Source organism: Akebia trifoliata, chromosome 2 (assembly GCF_017979445.1).
Source record: "Akebia trifoliata isolate Shusen 1 chromosome 2, ASM1797944v1, whole genome shotgun sequence".
In the NCBI taxonomy this organism is placed as follows: Eukaryota; Viridiplantae; Streptophyta; class Magnoliopsida; order Ranunculales; family Lardizabalaceae; genus Akebia; species Akebia trifoliata.
In genome coordinates, this window is record NC_141376.1 from 562,917 (window position 1) to 583,069 (window position 20,153).

At 34.9% G+C, this 20,153-nt stretch overlaps 3 protein-coding genes across 4 annotated transcripts; 2 read left to right on the top strand and 1 right to left on the bottom strand.

Annotated features, from left to right (window-relative positions):
- Nucleotides 1-5,145: 5,145 nt before the first annotated feature.
- Nucleotides 5,146-7,752, bottom strand: REME1 (Pentatricopeptide repeat (PPR) superfamily protein). Its single transcript, XM_086419168.1, has one exon. The coding sequence runs from the start codon at nt 7,449-7,451 to the stop codon at nt 5,523-5,525; it is 1,929 nt and encodes a 642-aa protein (XP_086275294.1). The 5' UTR covers nt 7,452-7,752; the 3' UTR covers nt 5,146-5,522.
- A 1,323-nt stretch (nt 7,753-9,075) lies between these two features.
- Nucleotides 9,076-13,817, top strand: LOC147408526 (WAT1-related protein At5g64700-like). Of its 2 annotated transcripts, XM_086458775.1 has the most exons (8): nt 9,076-9,340; nt 9,430-9,492; nt 9,619-9,735; nt 11,591-11,843; nt 12,069-12,227; nt 12,489-12,637; nt 12,741-12,842; nt 13,607-13,817. In XM_086458775.1, exons 1-8 carry the CDS (start codon nt 9,165-9,167, stop codon nt 13,659-13,661), a joined length of 1,074 nt encoding a protein of 357 aa, XP_086314901.1. In that variant the 5' UTR covers nt 9,076-9,164; the 3' UTR covers nt 13,662-13,817. The 2 variants fall into 2 exon arrangements, with proteins under 2 accessions (XP_086314901.1, XP_086314910.1); XM_086458784.1 differs by lacking the exon at nt 12,069-12,227.
- Nucleotides 13,818-16,245: 2,428 nt separating this feature from the next.
- On the top strand, nt 16,246-19,867 carry LOC147408527 (exopolygalacturonase-like). Its single transcript, XM_086458795.1, has 6 exons — nt 16,246-16,547; nt 17,104-17,247; nt 17,351-17,527; nt 17,777-18,066; nt 18,452-18,680; nt 19,412-19,867. Exons 1-6 carry the CDS (start codon nt 16,341-16,343, stop codon nt 19,637-19,639), a joined length of 1,275 nt encoding a protein of 424 aa, XP_086314921.1. The 5' UTR covers nt 16,246-16,340; the 3' UTR covers nt 19,640-19,867.
- Nucleotides 19,868-20,153: the final 286 nt, after the last annotated feature.

The window sequence follows — 20,153 nt, forward strand, 5'->3', positions numbered from 1 at the left end:
AAGTAAGGGAAGTGTTTTTCATTTGCAAATCTGGGAGTATAATTGGAGGCATCAAAAGGATGGGCAATCAAGAAAGATCTTTCGAACCCAAAAGTTAAGGCTTTTGGGGTTGCATTAAAGGCTCATATGTTGGAAATTGGTTCAATTTAAGGAATAATAGATTGAAAAATAGGGTGCCATGACTGTAACAGACCCATAATTTTTTCCATTATTGAAGAAAACTATGTACTTGAAAATAGTTTGCATCAGAAAGCCTTTTTCAAATAATTTCATGTGAAAAAGGCCAACAGAGTGGTTTATAAGATCAATCGAATGGTTGATTACCAGTGACCTAAGCTATAATCAGACACAGGCAGAATATTAGGTTATTTACCATAGAATAAGGTCGAATTATGACTCACTGAGAGATGGAATCCAAATTACTTCTTTTGAAATAATGAGTGGCATTCTCTGAAGAATTTCCTGAATGAACCTCAGGGAACCAAGAGGGTGCAAAATAGTAATGGCTTACAACACACCATTTTGCAATGCCATAAGGACAAAAGGATATCTCAAGAAATATTAGGTTGGCATAATACACAAATCAACAAATTTTCCACTTGAAACAGTCTGAAAACAATGATGCAGCAGGAAATAATCATAACAGGGCAGCATAAATGTTTTAGAATGAACCTTAGATTACTATTCGAAAACTAGATACTAAAAGACATCTGTTTCACCAATGCATGCATTGTTCAAATTCGACAGTTTATTATTTAGTCTCGAGTTCACAATTTTTTCTGTCGAACTCGACACGGGTAAAACTCACTCATTTTCAATTTTTGAGTTTTTTTTATTAAAATAAATGGAAAGATTGACTAAAAACTTGTGATAACGATTTGTTTAGATGATTTCAATCCAAAAAAAACCATTCTTGATTGATTTTCATCCAAAAACTAAGAAAAAAGTGAAAACACCATAGTTTTTTACATACATATTCAAAATGTTTGAAAAATCCTTGAAAATGATTTCTTCTTAAATCCTTTTTGACCAAATGGACTCTCCAAAACTCAATCGTCAAAAATCTATATATTTTTTTAATGAAAAAAATGAGTTCAAATGGTTAGGACATTCAATCGTGAGAAATATGGGAGATGAGGTTGAGGACTCTTAAGAAAAGAAAAATTTACTAAATGGACTATTAAGAGATCACTCAAAACTTAGGGACTATTTAAAGAGATCGAGGACTCTGTGATAGGGGCATTAGAAAATCATTATTCTTAAAAAAATTGTGTTTTTTTTATGTCCAATGTGAGCTACCCATTAATAAAATTGTATTTTCCATTATATCTTCATACATATCAATGTTGTTATTCCTTTTCTTTTGATTCATAGCTGCATGTAGGTTTACTTTTTATGAAACTTGAAGCTAAAACGAATATTTTATCTTTTGTATTTGTTAAAAAGTAAAAAAAAAAATTCGATCACTTTATTTTCTTTTGAGAGTTGTAAAGATAACTCTTTATGCCTTATGTCCCACAAGTGGCATTGTGCTTTTAAAGTATCTTACTATCCCTCTTGTATAATTGTGATCCAGGATTGGAGTTGACCTTGCATATATACAAAGGTCTAAGACACCATGAGATTGCAGCCCATCACGGCTCAGGCTTGGGTCTTATTTGATATTCTTTTTTGCTACTCAAAACATTAAAAAAAAAAAAAAATTCTTTAATCTTAACCGTTAGATCTCTAGACCATTGATTTAATGATTTCATGTCTTAAAGCCCAAACATGTTTTAAAACCCAAACTCGTTACAAAATTCACTTTCTTCGATTGGTCTAATTGAATTCACTGTAAACATACTACTTCCGATGCACAATTATTAAGGTTGTGACTATTGAACCTTGGAAACCAATCATTAGACATTTTGCATGGTGGATAACATTCCTAAAGGGGGCATAAATTTGATTTTAAGGACTAAAACTTCTCTGTACATTAATCACAACTTAAGCTGATAAGTGCTTCCAAGCTACTCTCTTCTTCAGTCTATTTCTGATCTTGTTATGTTTGTTTCAAGATCCCAAAACCAAGATGTTTCCTCTATATGCTTGATTAGTTAATTCATTTGTAGTCTACTGCTTATCACACACTTACAACACATGAGCAAGCCGACAAAGATCATGCTCTTGCATGAGTAGCACTATAGGGAGTCGTCCATGTTACATGTTTACTAGGTACTCACAAATTTGGGGATTAAACATTCAATCAGCTGCAAACTCTACTTGAGATATTGTTGTTTAACATTCTATAAATGTTGATACTGATTACGTAGAAATTTTCCTTAATGGCCTGTTTCGTTGTAACAAAAATTGTTTTACATATCCTTGAATAGGAAAATTGTTTTTCATATCCTGAATAGGATTTTTCTTGATCCTATTGTGGAAATCCTTAACCAGATTACCTTCCATATTGTTTGTCTGACATTGATCCTAATATGGGTTTAGTCTACATATTGTTTGTCTAATAGTGGATTTCATTGGATCGCAATTAAGTCCCATTCTAAAACATCTCACTCACTCTCTCTCTCTCTCTTTATACGTATATATGAAATTACAATTGGAATAAATACTTAAATAAACATGATAAAGAACATGTTCGAGACACTAAAAGAAATCTTAATGTTAAAAATAATAATTTGGATGAGTTAGTGTAAGAAAATTGAAATTAGGCTAACTTGACTAACTTAATAAGATTTCAAATCTTACTAAAGGTTGTGAGTGCATATTTACCACATGCATGGAGACACAAAATTTAAGAATTTTGAAAATATATATATATATATATATTTTTTTTTTCACCGTTGAATTTTAATTTTAAATTTGAGAGTTCGACAATCCTACATTTTCAACAACTTGGATGAAGCTCAAAACTAATTTTTTTATTATTTTGAATATGAGATTTTACATGAAATCTAAAAGATTGTGGTGCTGGATTGGCAATGTGATAATCCATGTGAGCCCAACAATCATTAGTAAGATTTGAAATCTTACTATGTTTGTAAGTAGAATATTTTTCAAGATTGTAGTATGGTAGAGAGAGAAGTTATCATGGGAAAGTGGATTTCCGCCTATTTGGTGGGATTCCACTTTCGCCTCAATCTGTAACAAACATAACCTAAATCATCTCATAGGCTGAGATTCCTGGACAAGATGCAAGATGGAAAATGAAGAATGAAAATCTCGAGAAAGTGGGGTGTTCTAAATTCTAATGGGCACTGCATCGAATCAAAGACAATCTCTACAAAATAAATCAATTTTAGGCATTTAAAGGACGTTCTATGAAAACTTCAAGCCAAAGAAGCGTGTCTTTTCCTGCAATTTAATCATTGCTGGAGGCTAAAAGAGCAAACAGCACCAACATCTTACAAGATTTGAGGAACCCCTTTCAATAATTTGATCAATGTAATATAAGTTGGGTGTTGTGATGGGCCCCTCTTTCAATAAGAGTTGTTCCTCAAACAAAGTTTGTAATTCATTTTTGGGTTCAAATTTCATATTTGTCTATTATAATTTAAAAATGGATCCATAATTGTCAATTATTTATAACCACCCCCCACTTTTTAAAGCATCAAAAAAAAAAAAAAAAAAAAAAACAGGCTTGTGGCCAGAATCGATGGTGAAATAGTGTGATGTAGGGTCCAAATGGAGCAGATGTGAGCGTGAAAGCATTAACACACCTGCAACGATGAACCCAATTTTTTATCCCAGATTTGTAACTGTGTAACACCACCTCATATAAGATGAACACCTGACTAAATCTGGTTTTAATAATAAAAATAACAAATGACAAATATAACCTGAACAAGAAACTGATTTCCCAGCCTTGACAGGGATCGTACTCAAGAAACCAAGACAGTACCACCGTGGTTAGTGGTAAGGCTGGTAATTGTTAACTATAGCTGGACATGGGAGGTGTAAAGAAACCATTAATATATATCATCCTCCACACCACATCGCCAGCAAAACCCTAAAATATTCCCATGGAAAATAAAATTAAAAGAAAAACACACGCACACGCGCGCGTGCACACACACACACACACACACACAATAAGGAAAAAAGGCTGAGAGAGATGGGCTTGATCTCTTAATCCAGAGTTCCACTGTTCCAGACTCCGAGAGAGAGAGTAGCGACGGCTTCAGTTTCACAAAGGGTGAAAGCCACAGGATAGTTGTGAGTAGGTGAAGGGATTTAAAGGTAGGATTAGGGTTTACAGAGATTTGTTTTGTTAGAATTACCAATGTACCCCCAAATTCTAAGGAGTGGACAAGGTTCAGGTTTTGGACAGGTCTACCATAAAACCGATTCAAGCTAGTAAATAAACTGGGCTCTAAGCCCATTGTGAAACCACATTAGACTGGAATTGACTCACACTGGACTCGGGCCTACATCCTCGAGTAAGAGGCTTGGTTTGGATATGCGGTTCACGTGCTGTAGCAATGGTGCACATTCAGCTTTTGTTGCTAAAAGTGGTGTGTATTCGCCTATTACTCTGTTGTAGTATTCTTCAAATGAGTGTTGGCTGTTTATTGAACCTTTCGTCGTGTGCTCTGTACACAATTTAGGTGGTAAGGGCACAGAATCATAGATCTTTTTTTTTTCAGGATACACAAGGAAAAGATTTATGATTTTGTGCCCTTGCCACATCAGCCACGTATGATTTACCATGTGCATTCATCATGATTCTAAAAGAAAACAAAGGCCTAACATGTGAATGAAGTCTATAAATATAGCCCAAGTCCATATTCTTCTAGGCCTACAAAGACCATTAGGCCAGCTTGAGCCATAACACCCACAAATTACAACATTAAATACTTAGGGATTGTCTATATCAAATGATCTAGCAGCTACAATGAGAACTCATATCGAAACCCAAATAAAAGATAATATTGAAACCCAAAGATAACTCACAATGGGCTATCAAATTCCCAACGTTGTGAAGAACTCTACGAAGATTCAATAATATTTACCCCCATAAGTAATGGTTATTCAACCCTTACTTGCGACATTGCCATTGGTGAGGCCAATTCTTTGTTACACCTTCAATAAATTTAATTTTACATTAATTGTAGTAAAAAAATAATAACAGTTACCTGTTATTTGGAATAATAATAACATGCATCTTCACAATAACCCTGAGAGATGGAATATATGATCTCCCAGGCCCTAGATAACTCTTTAAGACATTACAAAGCGTCTCAATGTTATGTTAATTGAACTTGGTTTAGATTCTTTTTTTTTTTTTTGCTTCGAAGTTAGATAAATGAATAACCAACAAAGCAGTAGTTATCAAAAAAATTCCATACCTATCATTAGCTGACATCCAATATAATGTACAGTCTAGCTCAAAGCTGCCAAAATTGCATCCAATATATGCCATCTCATGATATGGCCCAACATGTTGGGTTGTCACATCCACCAAGGGTTGTATGGATCCTTGCCAGAAGCTAGAAAGAAGATATCAATTGTAACTTTGGATCTTCCTACCAATAATCACCACAAGAGCAATCTCCATCTTTAAAATGGTGGTAACGAACAGGATCCCTGATCACTATATATCGATCTTCAATCTTGGCAACAAGTTTTGCAAAGGCATGACAATCGCCACAGATCCTGAGGTTCTTCATGATCCTAACAGGCTTCTCCTTTGACACATTCATCAGACCAAAGACAATAGCTAACTTCTCGCTATGGTAGCGAAGCGAGTCTTCTTTTTGTTCCCCCTCAAGATCATGTAATACAAAATTGGTATCTGGGACATAACCCATGTCTATTATTCTCCTGATCAGCTGGTTAACCTCTTTATTGATTATATCGATTTGTGGATGTGATTTATCTCCTAAAACAAATGCATGAACCTGTTTTTTAACCTCGATCCAGCTACACCCAGGTTCTTTCTTCACTCCTTTGCCTCTCATGGTTCTCCTCACTTCAGCAACATTGTCCCATCTTTGAGAATTGGCATAGATATTAGATAAAGTTATGTAAGTCCCTTCATCGTGGGGTTCCAATTTTTGAATTTGCTTTGCTACATAAATTGCCAAATCCACATTTTGATGAACCCTACATGCACCGAGAAGAGTCCTCCAGATCACAGCATCTGGTTCACATTCCATTTCATGGATGAACTTAACTGCTTCATCAAGCTTCCCAGCCCGACCAAGAAGATCTACCACACAACCATAGTGTTCTCTTTCAGCATTTATCCCAAAAAGCCTCTTCATTGAATGAAAGTAGTACAACCCATCATCAACCAGACCAGCATGACTACAAGCAAAGAGAACTCCCACTATCGTAATATAATTTGGTGTTGGCCCCAAAGCTTTCATCGACTCAAACAGTTCCAAAGCTTCGAGGCTATGGCCATTTTGGGCCAAGCCTGCAATCATCGTGCTCCATGAGATCACATCTCTCTCCGACATTTGCTTGAAAGAAATGTTTGCATCGTCCAAGCTTCCGCATTTGCAATACATATCGAGAAGAGCATTATTAAGGATTAGATCTCTCTCGAACTTCAGTACATGGGCGTGTACTTGTCTCCCCAATTCTAATAGTGCTAAACCAGTACAAGCTCTCAAAACACTCGTTAACGTAGCTTGATTAGATGGAAAACCAGCTCTTTTCATACCCTTAAACAGATTCAATGCTTCGTCTCCATTTCCATTTTGAGCAAACCCCCCAATGATTGAGTTCCATACAACCAAATCTCCAGTGACCATCTCATTAAAAACACGAAACCCATTATCCAATTCACCCCATTTGGAGTAAATATCAATTAGAGCACTCCGAACAAAGACATCCGAATCCAACCCACTCTTAATTATACAACAATGAAGCTGCAAAAGTGTCCCTAACCCATCACAGGCTCTCAGAACTGAAGAGAAAGTGAACATGTTTGGCCTTACACCTTCCCTGAGCATTAGAATTAAGAACTTCAAAGCATTTTCGCGAAGCTTAATGTTAGAATAAGCTGAAATCATTGTAGTCCAAGCAACAACATTTCTCTCAGTCATTTGATCGAACAAAATGCGTGCTTCATCCAATAGATTAAATTTAACGTACATGTTGAGGAGAATGTTGTTTAGAAACGCTTTGGGCTCGTACCCATCTGAGTAAAGATGCCTGTGAACGAGCTTGCCTTCTTCAATGGCGCCACGGGCAACACAGCACTTGATAAGCTCTGAATAAGTGATAGAGTCGGCCCGAATTCCATATTTTTGCAAAGAATACATGGCGTCCATAGCTCTAGGGAGATCTCTTTGATAGCAGAACCTGGTGAAGTCATCGATCAAGGTAGGAGGAGTAGACGGGTTACACAAAGTTTGAGTCGAAAAAGAGAGAGAAGAAGATAACATGGGAGAAAAGAACGTATAGATGGCATTTGGTGTGATGGATTTGAACAGGGATTTCATGGGCAAGAGTCGAAAAAAGCTCAAATCAAGGGTTTTGGGTTCCCTGGTTAATTGCAAACATATATATCACAGTAAGAAAGACTTAAATGCTCGTAAAGTTTTAACAAATGGATGAAGGATTAACTAAATATAGTTTCCCAATCGACAAAATCTATTAGCAACAAATGTTTCCTACCTGATCTATGATCAACTTTTAATAAATACCGAAATACACTGGTGTAGTTGATTGCACTATTATAATTTTAGACTAAGTTGAAATCTATCAAATATTAATCCAAAAGTTTAAGATAATCTACAAAAGTACAATAAAATGGGTTCAATGCAAACTCCATCATCACCGGCAATGATATCTTTGGGCCTCAACATGTAGATTGGACTCGTCTTGAGATAATGGGCTTTGGATTACTTGAGGTGCAAACTTTTCACTCTTTTTCTTCTTACCCAAACAAAGAGAAGATTATTGGACTTCTCGACTTGGGCCTGAACAATGGGATGGTCTTCTTTTAAAGATAAATGGGCTAGATACAAGGCCAAATGGTTGGAATAACAATTGGTTCTGGGACCACCAATTTCATATTATTTCTAATCCTGCTATATAAAGAGGTGCCACTAATTAGGCATGTCATGTGAGTTGATGATGAGTTCTATTTTGGAAGTAAGCTTAAAATAGTTGTTATATCAGTCACGTTTCGATTTTCTGAATTTCTCTGCTGATCTTAAATGTTATATCATCAGCCACTCCCTAGTCCCTACCACTCGATCGACATTTACTACTAATCTTGATAAGTAATCCGTAACTCAATTCGTTTCTCTCCAACAAAGATGCCAAGTAATAGAATGGAAGTATTTTTAGCTCTTATGAATTATTCTGCACATAGTAACATAATTAATTATCAAATTCAAAGACCCATGTATGATGTCTCTGAATCCTTGGCATTCATACTAAAAACTGTTATATTATCTCATTGATCATTGGAAATTGAGTCGTGATAATCTGACTACCCCATGTGGCATATTCAAATCGACCATCTGACATGACAAGTTCAAAAACTGTAGATCTGTGCTCCTCGAGATACACTTTTTATGAGGAAGTGCAGTCGTGTATCCTGATGATAGTTCCCAAACTTGTCACATCAGGGTAGTCGATTGAGTTTGCCACTTGGGGTAGTTCCCTTGTGATGGTGACAACTCTCCGCTGCAGCAAGTAATCTTGGGATGTGGACACAAACCAATGAGATTGCCACACATGAAAAAAAGAAAAGAAAAAAAAGAGACGAATTCCCTTTCCTTATTTGGGGGTAACATGGTATTTTGTGCTCATTAGTGAGGAAAAAGGCCTTACTAAACTTCTTTTTTTCAGTGTGTTTTGGTCCACCAAGATTTTGAAATGTACGATTGAGATTGAGGGATATTCATAAAGATACGAGAAAATTAAGTGGGGAAAAGTCGAGGTGGAAATTACTACTTAGGAACAGGTTGCCATTTTTATTTGAAGAAATTTATGAACATAATAATATCATTTACATACATAATTTATGAACATAATAATATCATTTACATAATAATATCATTTACATACATAATTTATGAACATAATAATATCATTTACATACATAAAAAAGGGAAGTTGAGCTTTTTCTCTCCATATATCCCATTGAAATTAACTTGAATTCGAAAACTTCTTAAAAAAAAAAAAAACTTTATTTCAAAACAATGGAAGCAAAGATGCCTCCTATTATTGTGGTGATTCTGATCCAGGTTATATATTCGGGAATGTTCTTCCTCTCGAAAGCTGCTTTCGATAAGGGCATGAACAACTTAGTCTTTGTGTTCTACAGACAAGCAGCGTCAACTGTCTTCCTAATATTTCCAGCCATTATCTTTGGAAGGTAATTAAGTCTATAACTTCTTCCTTTTTTTTTTTTTTTGATAATTTAATTTAATTTTTTTTTCTAATAATTTTCTGGTGATGTTTTAGGAAGAGAGCTCCCCCACTATCTTTTGGAACGTTCTTCAAGATTTTCTTACTTTCATTATTTGGGTATGTTTCAAATCTGTATTTTAGATTATTATTTTTATTAATCTGTTGTTCCTCAATCAAATATGAATTTAAGGCACAAATTTTATTTACTTTTAATTGAATATTGGTTTTTTTTTTAACTTCTAGGATTACTCTAGGCCTTGACGTGTACGGCATTGGACTCATTTACACCTCTGCGACACTAGCGGCTTCAACTACAAACACTATTCCTATCATTACCTTTATCGTGGCTGTTTTACTCAAGTAATGCTTTTGGTTGATTTATGTTTTTTTAGTTATTAATTTTAATATCTAAGTTATGCTTTTATCTTCTTTTATTTTTTCTTGGGGATTATCATGTATGGATTTGCGTGCTTCAATGTAGAATTGTTGGAAAAAAAAAATGATTTTAAAAGTATTGAAGTCATCACTTGAGATAAATACCACAATGCACAGTGTTTCGGCACCACTGACCTATGAGTGTTCGATCCATTCTTTGATAATTGTGATAAATTAATTTCTGGCTTGGAGTCTTACTTTCTCTGTCGTTGTTTTTTTTTTTTCTTTTTTTTCAATATCTTTTCTGTTTACTTTTAGTCTCGGGTGAATTACAATTTCGTGAGTGGAAATTGATTTATTTACAATTCCAGTCACTTTTTAATAATCATGTTTTTGTTAAAAAAAATAGTCATTTTAAACCTACGAAATAATCACTTTAAAGACCTTGAAATTCATTATTGTTCATGTTTTAATAATTAATATGAACAATGAGTCAGAATTGTAAATCCGTCGAAAGTTGATCACTTTTTTTTGTAAATATCTCTTTAATCTTTGACCACACATAGACTTGTTCATGAAGTCCTCAGGGGGAAGGAAAAAAAAAAGTTCAAATGCAATGGAGAGAAATTGTAAGTTTTGCTAATTTTTCGATATCTCCATCAAGTAATGAGCCAAATTCATATCAAGGGATCAAAGCATTGCCTTTTTTAAGATGGATACATAGAGAAAAATTCTATTAGCACACTAATTTATTTTTACTTATCACACACCAATTCAAGAAATAATATACTACATCCCCAAATAAGATTAAATTTGAGAGACACTAATATCATCTTCTTGTTCTCTCTCTCTCTCTCTCTTTCTACCTAAATTATATAAAAATTATCAATTTAATAGAACTAATAATTATAAAAGCAGAATCGAGTTTTATCTTGATCGACCTTGCCTTACTGATCCGAAGTAGCTCCTCAATCCCTCCTGTAAACACCGGTGTGGTACCTGTCAATGATCCTCCGACGTCGAAGTTAGAGTTGCAGAAAAAAATAATACTCTATAAAAATAATAGTTTTAGTTCTTATTCCCTCGACTAAAAAGATCTCCTTGCTTCTATTGATTCCCTATTTATATATTCTCCTTTACAATAAGGGTTTTCCCTTTTAATTGGGATATGATCACAGTGAATCCCCTGATTGTAAGGATCTTAAACGAAATTGGAATCTCTGATATTGAGTCTAAGATTCATGGAAGATCTCCAAACTTAATATGCGTGATTCAGAATTACGCTGATATTTGGACTAGGTCTGTCCTATTACGTAAAACTAATTTCTCCTTATGTTGTCTTGCCCCACCAATCAGACCAGGTGTTACTAACTTGATCTGCCTTGTTGCTAGGCATGAATGGTTTTACTGGCTCGCTCCAGGTACCACTTACTCCGCTAGGACACGTGTACGATTTAGATGATGTACCATTATTACCCTTTACAAAATTAATAAATAAAAAATCATCAAATTTTCTCTATGTGTTACTCAAACGCAACCAAGCAATAGCTATGGTTATTGGTCTGAAGGAGATTAATGTAACTTCGCTGGTTCACTTCACTACAAGTTCTCTATACTTTTAGGGCTGTGAGACTCACACTTACGGTCGGTCCTAGTTGGTCTAATGATCAACATTCCAGTCATCCAAGGTGTTGAAGATAGTATTTGGAGGAGAAATTGGTTCAGTGATATGCAAAGAAAAAAAGAAAAATAGGGTGTCATAATGAAATAAAAATAAAGGAAAATAATGTTGACATGATGTCTAAGTCATGTTCTAATTTCATCTACCTTGGTATTACAGGCAGGAGACTGTGAATCTGAGGAAGCTCTCCGGGATTGCTAAGATTTCGGGCATTCTACTCTGCCTAGTGGGTGCAGGAACTCTAGCCTTGTACAAGGGCCCCCCGTTGAAATCCCCTTTCAATTTCCATACATTTCTAGATGGAACTAGGGAGAAAAGTCATGGACTTGACAATTCGAGCAAGACATGGATCAAAGGTTGTCTTCTCATGCTTACCTCCAACACTTTGTGGGCTCTATGGCTTGTACTGCAGGTACGCTTTTATATGTGAAATCTCCTACTTATTCTTCTCCTTCAGATCTATCTAATTGAATGTGTCTTTTGTAAATAAAAAAAATATCGGTAGGAACATCGTTACACCATTCTCCAACATAATAATATAAAAAAAAAAAAAAAATGGTTGACGTTTAAGCTGTATAAATAGTTCAATTGGATATAGTAAAGGAGACGGATGATATATTTTGATTGTGGGACACAGGTACGAGTTTTGGAAAGCTACCCTTCCAAACTTGTTTTCACGACTCTTCAGTGCTTTCTGAGCACCATTGAATCCTTTATCATCGCCATTATTTTCGAGAGGAACGTTAGTGCATGGAGATTGCATTTCGACATCCCACTCCTCTCCGTTCTCTACTGTGTAAGTACTAAGTAGATTTCATTATAAGCTATGTTTCCATACCATTAGATGGGTCGGTTAGGATCTTCAGATCAATGGCCAACCTTGGGATGAACTAGATTGATAGGATTTTCACCAATGTGAGTATAAATTGATGACTTATTTCGTGGATCCTCATATAGAATTCATGAATATTGTGATGACTAGTCATATTCTAGAGTAACAAGCATACCATGTTTATATTGTTTATGGAGAGATTAAGCTAGTTGTGATTCATGGCAGGGATTTGTGGTGACAGGCATCACATTCTATTTACAATCATGGTGTGTTGAGAAGAAGGGTCCAGTTTACTTAGCGATGTCAACTCCACTGTCTTTGATCATCACGACCTTCGTTTCGTGGTTTGCTGGTGTATCAATCAGTTTGGGAAAGTCAGTGATTTTCTTTTTTTGATTAATTAGTTCTTATAAAAAGTTTCAAATTAAATAGGGGCTTCCATGGGAGACTAATCTAACCTACTTAATTTTTGTTCAGTATAATAGGTGGAGTAATTTTGGTTGGAGGACTTTACAGTGTTTTGTGGGGGAAGAGCAAGGAACATAAGGATCCAAGGGTCGTAGAAACGATAGCTAAGAGGTATCTCTTAATTATTTGCTTCTATTCTTCTGTGACTAGTAAATCATGTATATTTCACCCACTAGGGGTTAGAAGAGATGGCAAGACTGACTGGATTTGCTAGTTAGGTTATGATTTTGAATCTTTATATGCCCCTCCAAAAAAAAGGAGCTATTTAACTTAACTATTGTACACATGTCAGCTGAGATGGTACATGTGGCCTACCAAAGCAAAAAAAAAAAAAATCATGAATATTTTGAGCAGTTTGATTGGTGATCAATTTATGGTTAGATTACAGCTTTTCATATCATTAACTTGGAATCCAATGTAAAGCCCACGATAGAGAAAAAACAAGCTGCTACCCCTTTATTATAAATCTTGAAGGTGCAAGGCAGCTTAGAATTGGTTAACTCCATGGGTGATGATATTATAGATTTTGTTCAATTCATGTTATCACCAAGTTACTGATCTCATTAAAATCATGTTTAATTTACAAATCGCCATCTGACTGAGCTTTTGATTAGGTTCACAAAAGTTTTGGCCAGGCATTTAGAGTTAAGTGAGGGTCTGAAATGTGTGCTACGTGGCATGCAAATGAGTGGTGGACTCGGGTCCACGAATCAAAACCCAGACGTTGATGAGGCCTACAATCCCATTATTGTAGATCCTAAGGATGCAGTAGGGGTATTATATGGTTTCTGTACAATTGAGAGTTTATGCTATAATTTGCCGAAGGAAAATTTTCAACTTAATTTCTTCTGAACTGCTCATCTTATATTTTTCAGATCTTTAGGAGGAGGTGCAATGAATGGTGTTCAACATGCCCATCAAGAAATATGAGATGAAGAAGGTGAAAAAGTTCAATCTATGGTAATTACTTGTAATTTGAACCCAAAGGGTATACTCTATTACATAGTAGATCAAAGTGGCTGATCAAATGTAACCTACACAACATTGAAAATTTAGCAATTGTATGAGTTCAAGTCTATGGTTTCAGATTCCAGAGCATTGTATGACCTGAAATTTCCATTGGAATGATACATTTGAAATTTTTGGAGAATTTATTTTTTGAGTAGGGATACATAACGATTTCTCATTCCTAACTAAGGTTAGGTAGCATTTTTTTATTATGCCAAGTGGCATTTTTGTGGACCTACTAAATGTATGGATATGTGGTCCATCCCTTGGTAAACTTACGTATCAAATATCAGTTTGATTTGGTGATATGTAAGTACAACTATTGATAATATTATTGTCTTAAGAATGATTTCTAACGGTTGGATTTACACTCTTTTCCAAGAGTTTAGCTTTAGTGGATATACGTTATCAAGCACTATGACTTTTGGTATGTGAGTTCACTCAAGGATGGACCACACATCCATATGATCAGTGGGACACGGGAAATCATTTTGGATCCCTACTCTTATTTAATTCAAAATGAGACACGATCCAGAAAGGTGTCTACAGCTTCATTAAGAGTTTTAAACACCAACAAAAATGTGCCATGTAGACAAGGTACTTTATCTTAGTAACAGGGGACACCTCTTTCAGGATTTGATGTACTCAAAGTTGATTTACAATGTGTCAAACCAGCTGAGGTATGGGTCTAAGCCCGTGTGAAAAGATAAAAACAATGCTACAACAAAGAGAGATTTCTCAAAAGATTCCATCTAGAATCTCATGATGTAGGAGTAAGCTTCCCAACAAAAAGAAAGAAAAAATTTGTTAAGCAAGCAAAGGAAAATAAATAAATAAAATGAGATTGGCGGATCAAGTTTCCCTGCATAGATATAACAAAGAAATATGGATATTGATTTTGTCTTTTGTTTTTTATCTTTTGTCTTTTGTTCTTATTTTTATGTTTTGTTTTATTTCTTTTGAATAAAAAAAATCAAGTGACGTTATCTTCGACTCGAGCCTACTTATATCTTAAGCAGAGTCGTCAATTGCAGTGATTAGATTCTTAATGGAATCAATTGCCACATGATATGAAATTATCACCATTCATTGAATTAATTAGGTGTGAATGACCATTTGATTTGATTTTTTTGACTTGAAATAATTTATTCTTCTTACTAGTTGATTCCAAGGAAGTCTTTAAATTAGAGATCCAGGTTCAAGGGTTTAATTGTGACTTGGGGAAGATGTAAGACACTTTGACTCATTTATCAAACTGCTATCTACTTAACGTCACTCAATTTTTTAATTCACAAATTTTTTATTTTTTATTTTTTATTTACAAATTATATATAAGGTAACGGGTCAGATTTAGATGAACCATAGGTATTTGATTCACTTGTGGTTGGATACTGTTTTTGGTCACTCACCCATTTTATAAATCATACCCCACGATTCAACTTAATTTAACTCGATTGAATATATGCATGTGTATTATTGTTATAATTTATTGGAAAGTTGACACAGGATTTGATTGGTCACAAAATTAAAAGAATTTTGGAGAATTTTTCATAACTTGTTCCACAAGGGAGGGAGAGGGAGAGACTTAATGTTTACATCATCCGTAGCCTTAGTTTTATTTGATTCAAAATCAAATAGAAGCTTAATTGATTTTAAAAACAATGGAAGGAAAAGTGCCTCCAATATATATATTATTTGATTTATTTATTATGTACATAGTATAATATATAATAGGGCATTTTTTTTAAATAATGAAAAATCAATTGGATAAGGAAATATTGTATTTTTTTTTAATATACAAATTCTTCGAATTCTAATTGGATATAATCCAATATCCGATAGGATAATCAAATTCGAATTTAGATAGAATTTTAGAATATCCGTCGGATTCGAATTTGAATTTGGATATCAAATAAAAATTTTGGATTCGGATTCGGATATTACTGTTATCCAAACCGATAAGCATATGTTGACAGCCCCACTTGTCATCACCTTCTTCTTGGCTGTTTTACTAGTCAAGTAATTAATGCTTTTAATTGCTTCATTTTTCTTTAATTTGATTACCCATCCGAATAATAGTATCCATGATCTGATGGCAGTGTTTTTATCTTCTCTTTTCCAATTAATTAAAGGGAAGGTGGTTCTAAGTGGGCCGGGCCAGGTAAGCAGGCTTAGTGTTCTACTTGATAGCTCCAAAATGTTAAATTTGATTAGATTAGGAAAAAATTGCATGATTTTAAGGTCATTTTCCATTAGTTTATAATTGAAGACTGAGGACAAGGGTTATGTCACCTGTTTTAAAATCAATGGAGATATTTACAATAATAAAATAGTAGAGGATTTAAAACAAAATCCCACCCTTCTCTCATTATAATAGTAAACGGTTTTAAAATTCATGATTTTAGTGGATAGGGGGTTACGGCAGTTAAGGAACTCCAAGAGTCTAATTTGAATTCCTACAAATCCTATCCCCTACAAAACGCACTTTTATAAATAAATAAATAATAAATCTTAATTAAAAAGAGAAAGAAATGAAAAATTAGTGTAGTCGAGACTCGTGAGGTTCTTGAGAAAAAAGAAGAAAAATTAGAGTTTGAGACAATGAAATTGTGCTTCTTCGCAAAACTGTTGGTTTGCTTCTTTTTGTTTAATAATAATGGTGGTGGTGTTGTCGTTGAAGGAAGAGCTGAAAGGGGGCGAGTAGGAGGAAGCCATGCATCATCATCATCATCATCATCATCGCATAAAGGACCTTTTAACGTCAAAAGCTTTGGTGCGCATGGAGACGGAAAACATGACGACTCCGAAGTTTGTCTTTCTTCTTTTTTTCTTTTTTTTTTTTTTCAAAATTTTTTTTTTTTTAAAAGAGTGGGGAGTGTATTGTATTTGTAGGGGGAGAATATTTGAGATACCTCGTACATGGCCCTTTGAACTAATTATTCTCTCACAGACTGATGGAAAATGACCTGAATGCCCCAATCTTCAACCTCTTGTGTGAAGTTTTTTACCCTCATCCTCAACCTGAAGAACAACGGAATTTTAGGTTAAAAAAAACTAAGGGTTTCCTACAAATGGTTTTCAGAATGTTTGGAAATGATCATGAATTAAAGATAAAGGTTAAATAGATTAAAAGAAATTTACCATAAAGAGCTTGTAATACAACTTCAAGACGACATATTTTTAAGGAGAAAAATCAAGGTTTTTTTTTTTTTTTTGGGTGTTAAGGTTGAAGATAAGGACATTTAGGTCATTTGGTTGCATCGGTCTACAAGAGAAGACGAAAGGGTAATTGGAACTCTAATTCGGTGCAGATTATAATCTATTTTTGGTGTTATTTTTAATTTTTTGTTGGTTATAATTCCAGGCCTTCACATTGGCTTGGAAGGAAGCATGTCGATCCACAGGTGCAGCAACCACCCTTATCATACCAAAAGGAACATATTTGATTGGACCTATTAAATTCACGGGGCCTTGCAAAGGTGTAAAATCCATTAACGTTCAGATGCAGGCAAGATAATTAATTTAATCCATTAATCATGATCAATTGAAGATATTCATTTGATTTTAATCAAATTGAATTGAACTTAAAATTTTATGATCTACTACTACAGGGTTACTTGAAGGCAACAACAGACCTGAGCAAGTTTGGACGCACAGCTGATTGGGTTGAGTTTGGATGGATAGATGGCTTGACTTTGACTGGGGGTGGAACCTTTGATGGCCAAGGAGCTTTATCTTGGCCTTTCAATAAATGCCCAACCAACAAAAATTGTCATCTTCTTCCCACTGTAAGCCCCATACATACAATTTTTCTTATACTTTTGGCCTTAATTATTGACCAATTAAAAAGGCTTGATCATAGACAAATCGTGTCAGCTATACCCGCCCGGTCCAAACCAGATCCATCAACACCCCCAATTCAGAGCTTATATTTCCAATCCAAAATAAGAAATTGAATATGGTCTATTTTATGATTTGCTTAATTACCTGACATGCATGTTAATGAAATTTAAATCCCTTGTAATGATGTATTACAGAATGTAAAGTTTGTGTCGATGACGAATACCATTGTGAGAGGCATAACTTCATTGAACAGCAAGTTCTTTCACATAGCTCTATTAGATTGCCAGAATTTCCGTGGGAGTGGGATCAAGATCTCCGCTCCTGGAAGCAGTCCCAACACCGATGGGATTCACCTTGAGCGAAGCACAGGTGTGTCCATCTCTCAGTCTGTTATTGGAACAGGAGATGATTGCATCTCTATCGGCCAAGGCAATTCTCAAATCAGTATCAGCGGCATAACTTGCGGTCCAGGCCATGGGATCAGGTACCATTTCCCACCCAATTTTTTTTTTTCGGGTAATGTTGCTATCCTAATTTTATCATTATTCCCTACTTCATGCCAATTACTAAACCTCACTTTTCTGACCATAATCTGTTGTTTATGTTTAATTATTATAAAATAAAATAAAACCTCTTGTATTCTTATTTCTTATATTTTCAAATTATTATTATTAGTAGTAGTTGTTGTAGGTGGTACATATTACTATTAGTATCATTATTTGTGTGTGCTTTAAAACAAAGTTTGTGATACTAGTCCTACTTTGCTTAATAAAATAAGGTGAAGATTATTATTTTATAATCTTATCTTTTGGCGAAAGAAAAATCAGCAATAGAGTTGATTGGATTGTTGTTATTGTTGGCTATTGTAGTGTGGGAAGCTTGGGTAGATATCCGAATGAGGGAGATGTAAATGGACTTGTTGTTCAAGATTGCACTATTTCAGGGACAGCGAACGGCATTCGGATCAAAACATGGGCTAATTCACCAGGTCCCAGCGTTGCCTCAAACATGACATTTGAAGACATAGTCATGAACAATGTCGCCAATCCAATCATAATTGACCAGACATATTGTCCCTTTTCCTCATGTGCTGCCGTGGTAAGTTTTTCAGAGGGAGAGTGAGTTCTTAAGAAAAAGAGGATCACTTAAAGCTATATACATTAAAACTCAACCAGATGGAATGATCAAAACCATCTTATTAAGTCAGACTCTGCCCATTTTTTTGCAAAATTCAAAGTCAAGTTGGACTGAATTGGATTGGTTTCATTGTTATTTGTCCATTTACATGATTTTAAAATCTTAATAATTCAGATATTTGTTATTTTTATATGAAATGAGATTTTAATCAAATTAATCAGATATTTGGTTTCATTGTTATATATATATATATATAGGGGGCGGTTCAGCACCAAACATTTTGGCAAAACATTTTTCAAAACATGGGTTAGAAGTTTTGAAATGGGCTGATTTTTGGTGAAGATGATCTCTACGGTGAGGAAATCATCATCACCAAAAATCAGCCCATTCCAAAAATTCTAACCCCATCAAAAATAGTTTACAAAAAATGGATGGGCCACGATTTTTCAACTTGTAAACATAGGGCTAGAAGTTTTGGAATGGGCTGATTTTTGGTGAGGATGATCTCCCCGTAGAGATCATCCTCACAAAAAATTAGCCCATTCCAAAACTTCTAACGCATGTAGGACAAAAATGATTGGCTAAAATGTTGGCCAAAATGTTTGGTGCTGAACGGGACCTATATATGTGTGTGCGCGAGCGCACCCTTCCACTTGGAACTAAAAAAAAGGTTTGTTTTACAACATTTGCAGTCTCCTTCACGTGTGAAACTTAGTGATGTTTACTTCAAGAACATTAGAGGTACATCCTCATCTGTAGTGGCAGTGACACTAGAGTGTAGCAAAGAGTACCCATGTCAAAATATCAACCTTGAAGATGTTCACTTGGATCTGTCTGCTGGTAGAACTGTGGGCAAATCAAGTTGTCGAAATGTAAAAGCTAAATACAGTGGGACCCAGATTCCTCCACCATGTGTATAATATACCCGTAGCTGAGTTACACGGGATCAAGCGATAATGGCTGTAAAATACATCCGAGCCGTCCTTTCCCTTTGTGATTTTAATATTTGTGGTAATTTTGTATTTACATAATACTTCAAGATCCTTACCCTAGTATTGTATCTTGGGTGGATTTGTATTTGTATATGTTAATTATGTAATATAATATAGCCACGATCGAGTAAGCCCTGTTGAGGCAGTTTTTTTTTTTTCGGTAAATGTTGTTTGGTAAATGTTCTTTTATTTTTCTTTAGGTGAAACAATTGAGACATGGAAAATAATTACCAATGTGGTCCAAAAAGTTATATGATAGTCTGTTGTGGGGAAGTGAAACACAAGCAAGAAAATAAATTAAACCAATACACGGGGAACACCTAAAGCCCTTTGGGCTGAATCCCCACTCTACAAAAAGGGCCCATGTACTTCTGATTAACCTCTTGAAGCCCAACTTAAGAATACTAGACTCTTGACATCTCATGAGTAGTCCTTAGAGAAT

Bases quoted from the DNA above. Each gene is read 5' to 3' on its own strand.
- REME1 (XM_086419168.1), bottom strand. From the start codon at position 7,451: ATGAAATCCCTGTTCAAATCCATCACACCAAATGCCATCTATACGTTC.
- LOC147408526 (XM_086458775.1), top strand. From the start codon at position 9,165: ATGGAAGCAAAGATGCCTCCTATTATTGTGGTGATTCTGATCCAGGTT. The intron at 9,493-9,618 runs GTATGTTTCAAA...TTTAACTTCTAG, and splicing joins TTCTTACTTTCATTATTTGG to GATTACTCTAGGCCTTGACG. The intron at 11,844-12,068 runs GTACGCTTTTAT...TGTGGGACACAG, and splicing joins CTCTATGGCTTGTACTGCAG to GTACGAGTTTTGGAAAGCTA.
- LOC147408527 (XM_086458795.1), top strand. From the start codon at position 16,341: ATGAAATTGTGCTTCTTCGCAAAACTGTTGGTTTGCTTCTTTTTGTTT. The intron at 16,548-17,103 runs GTTTGTCTTTCT...TTATAATTCCAG, and splicing joins GAAAACATGACGACTCCGAA to GCCTTCACATTGGCTTGGAA. The intron at 18,067-18,451 runs GTACCATTTCCC...TGGCTATTGTAG, and splicing joins GGTCCAGGCCATGGGATCAG to TGTGGGAAGCTTGGGTAGAT.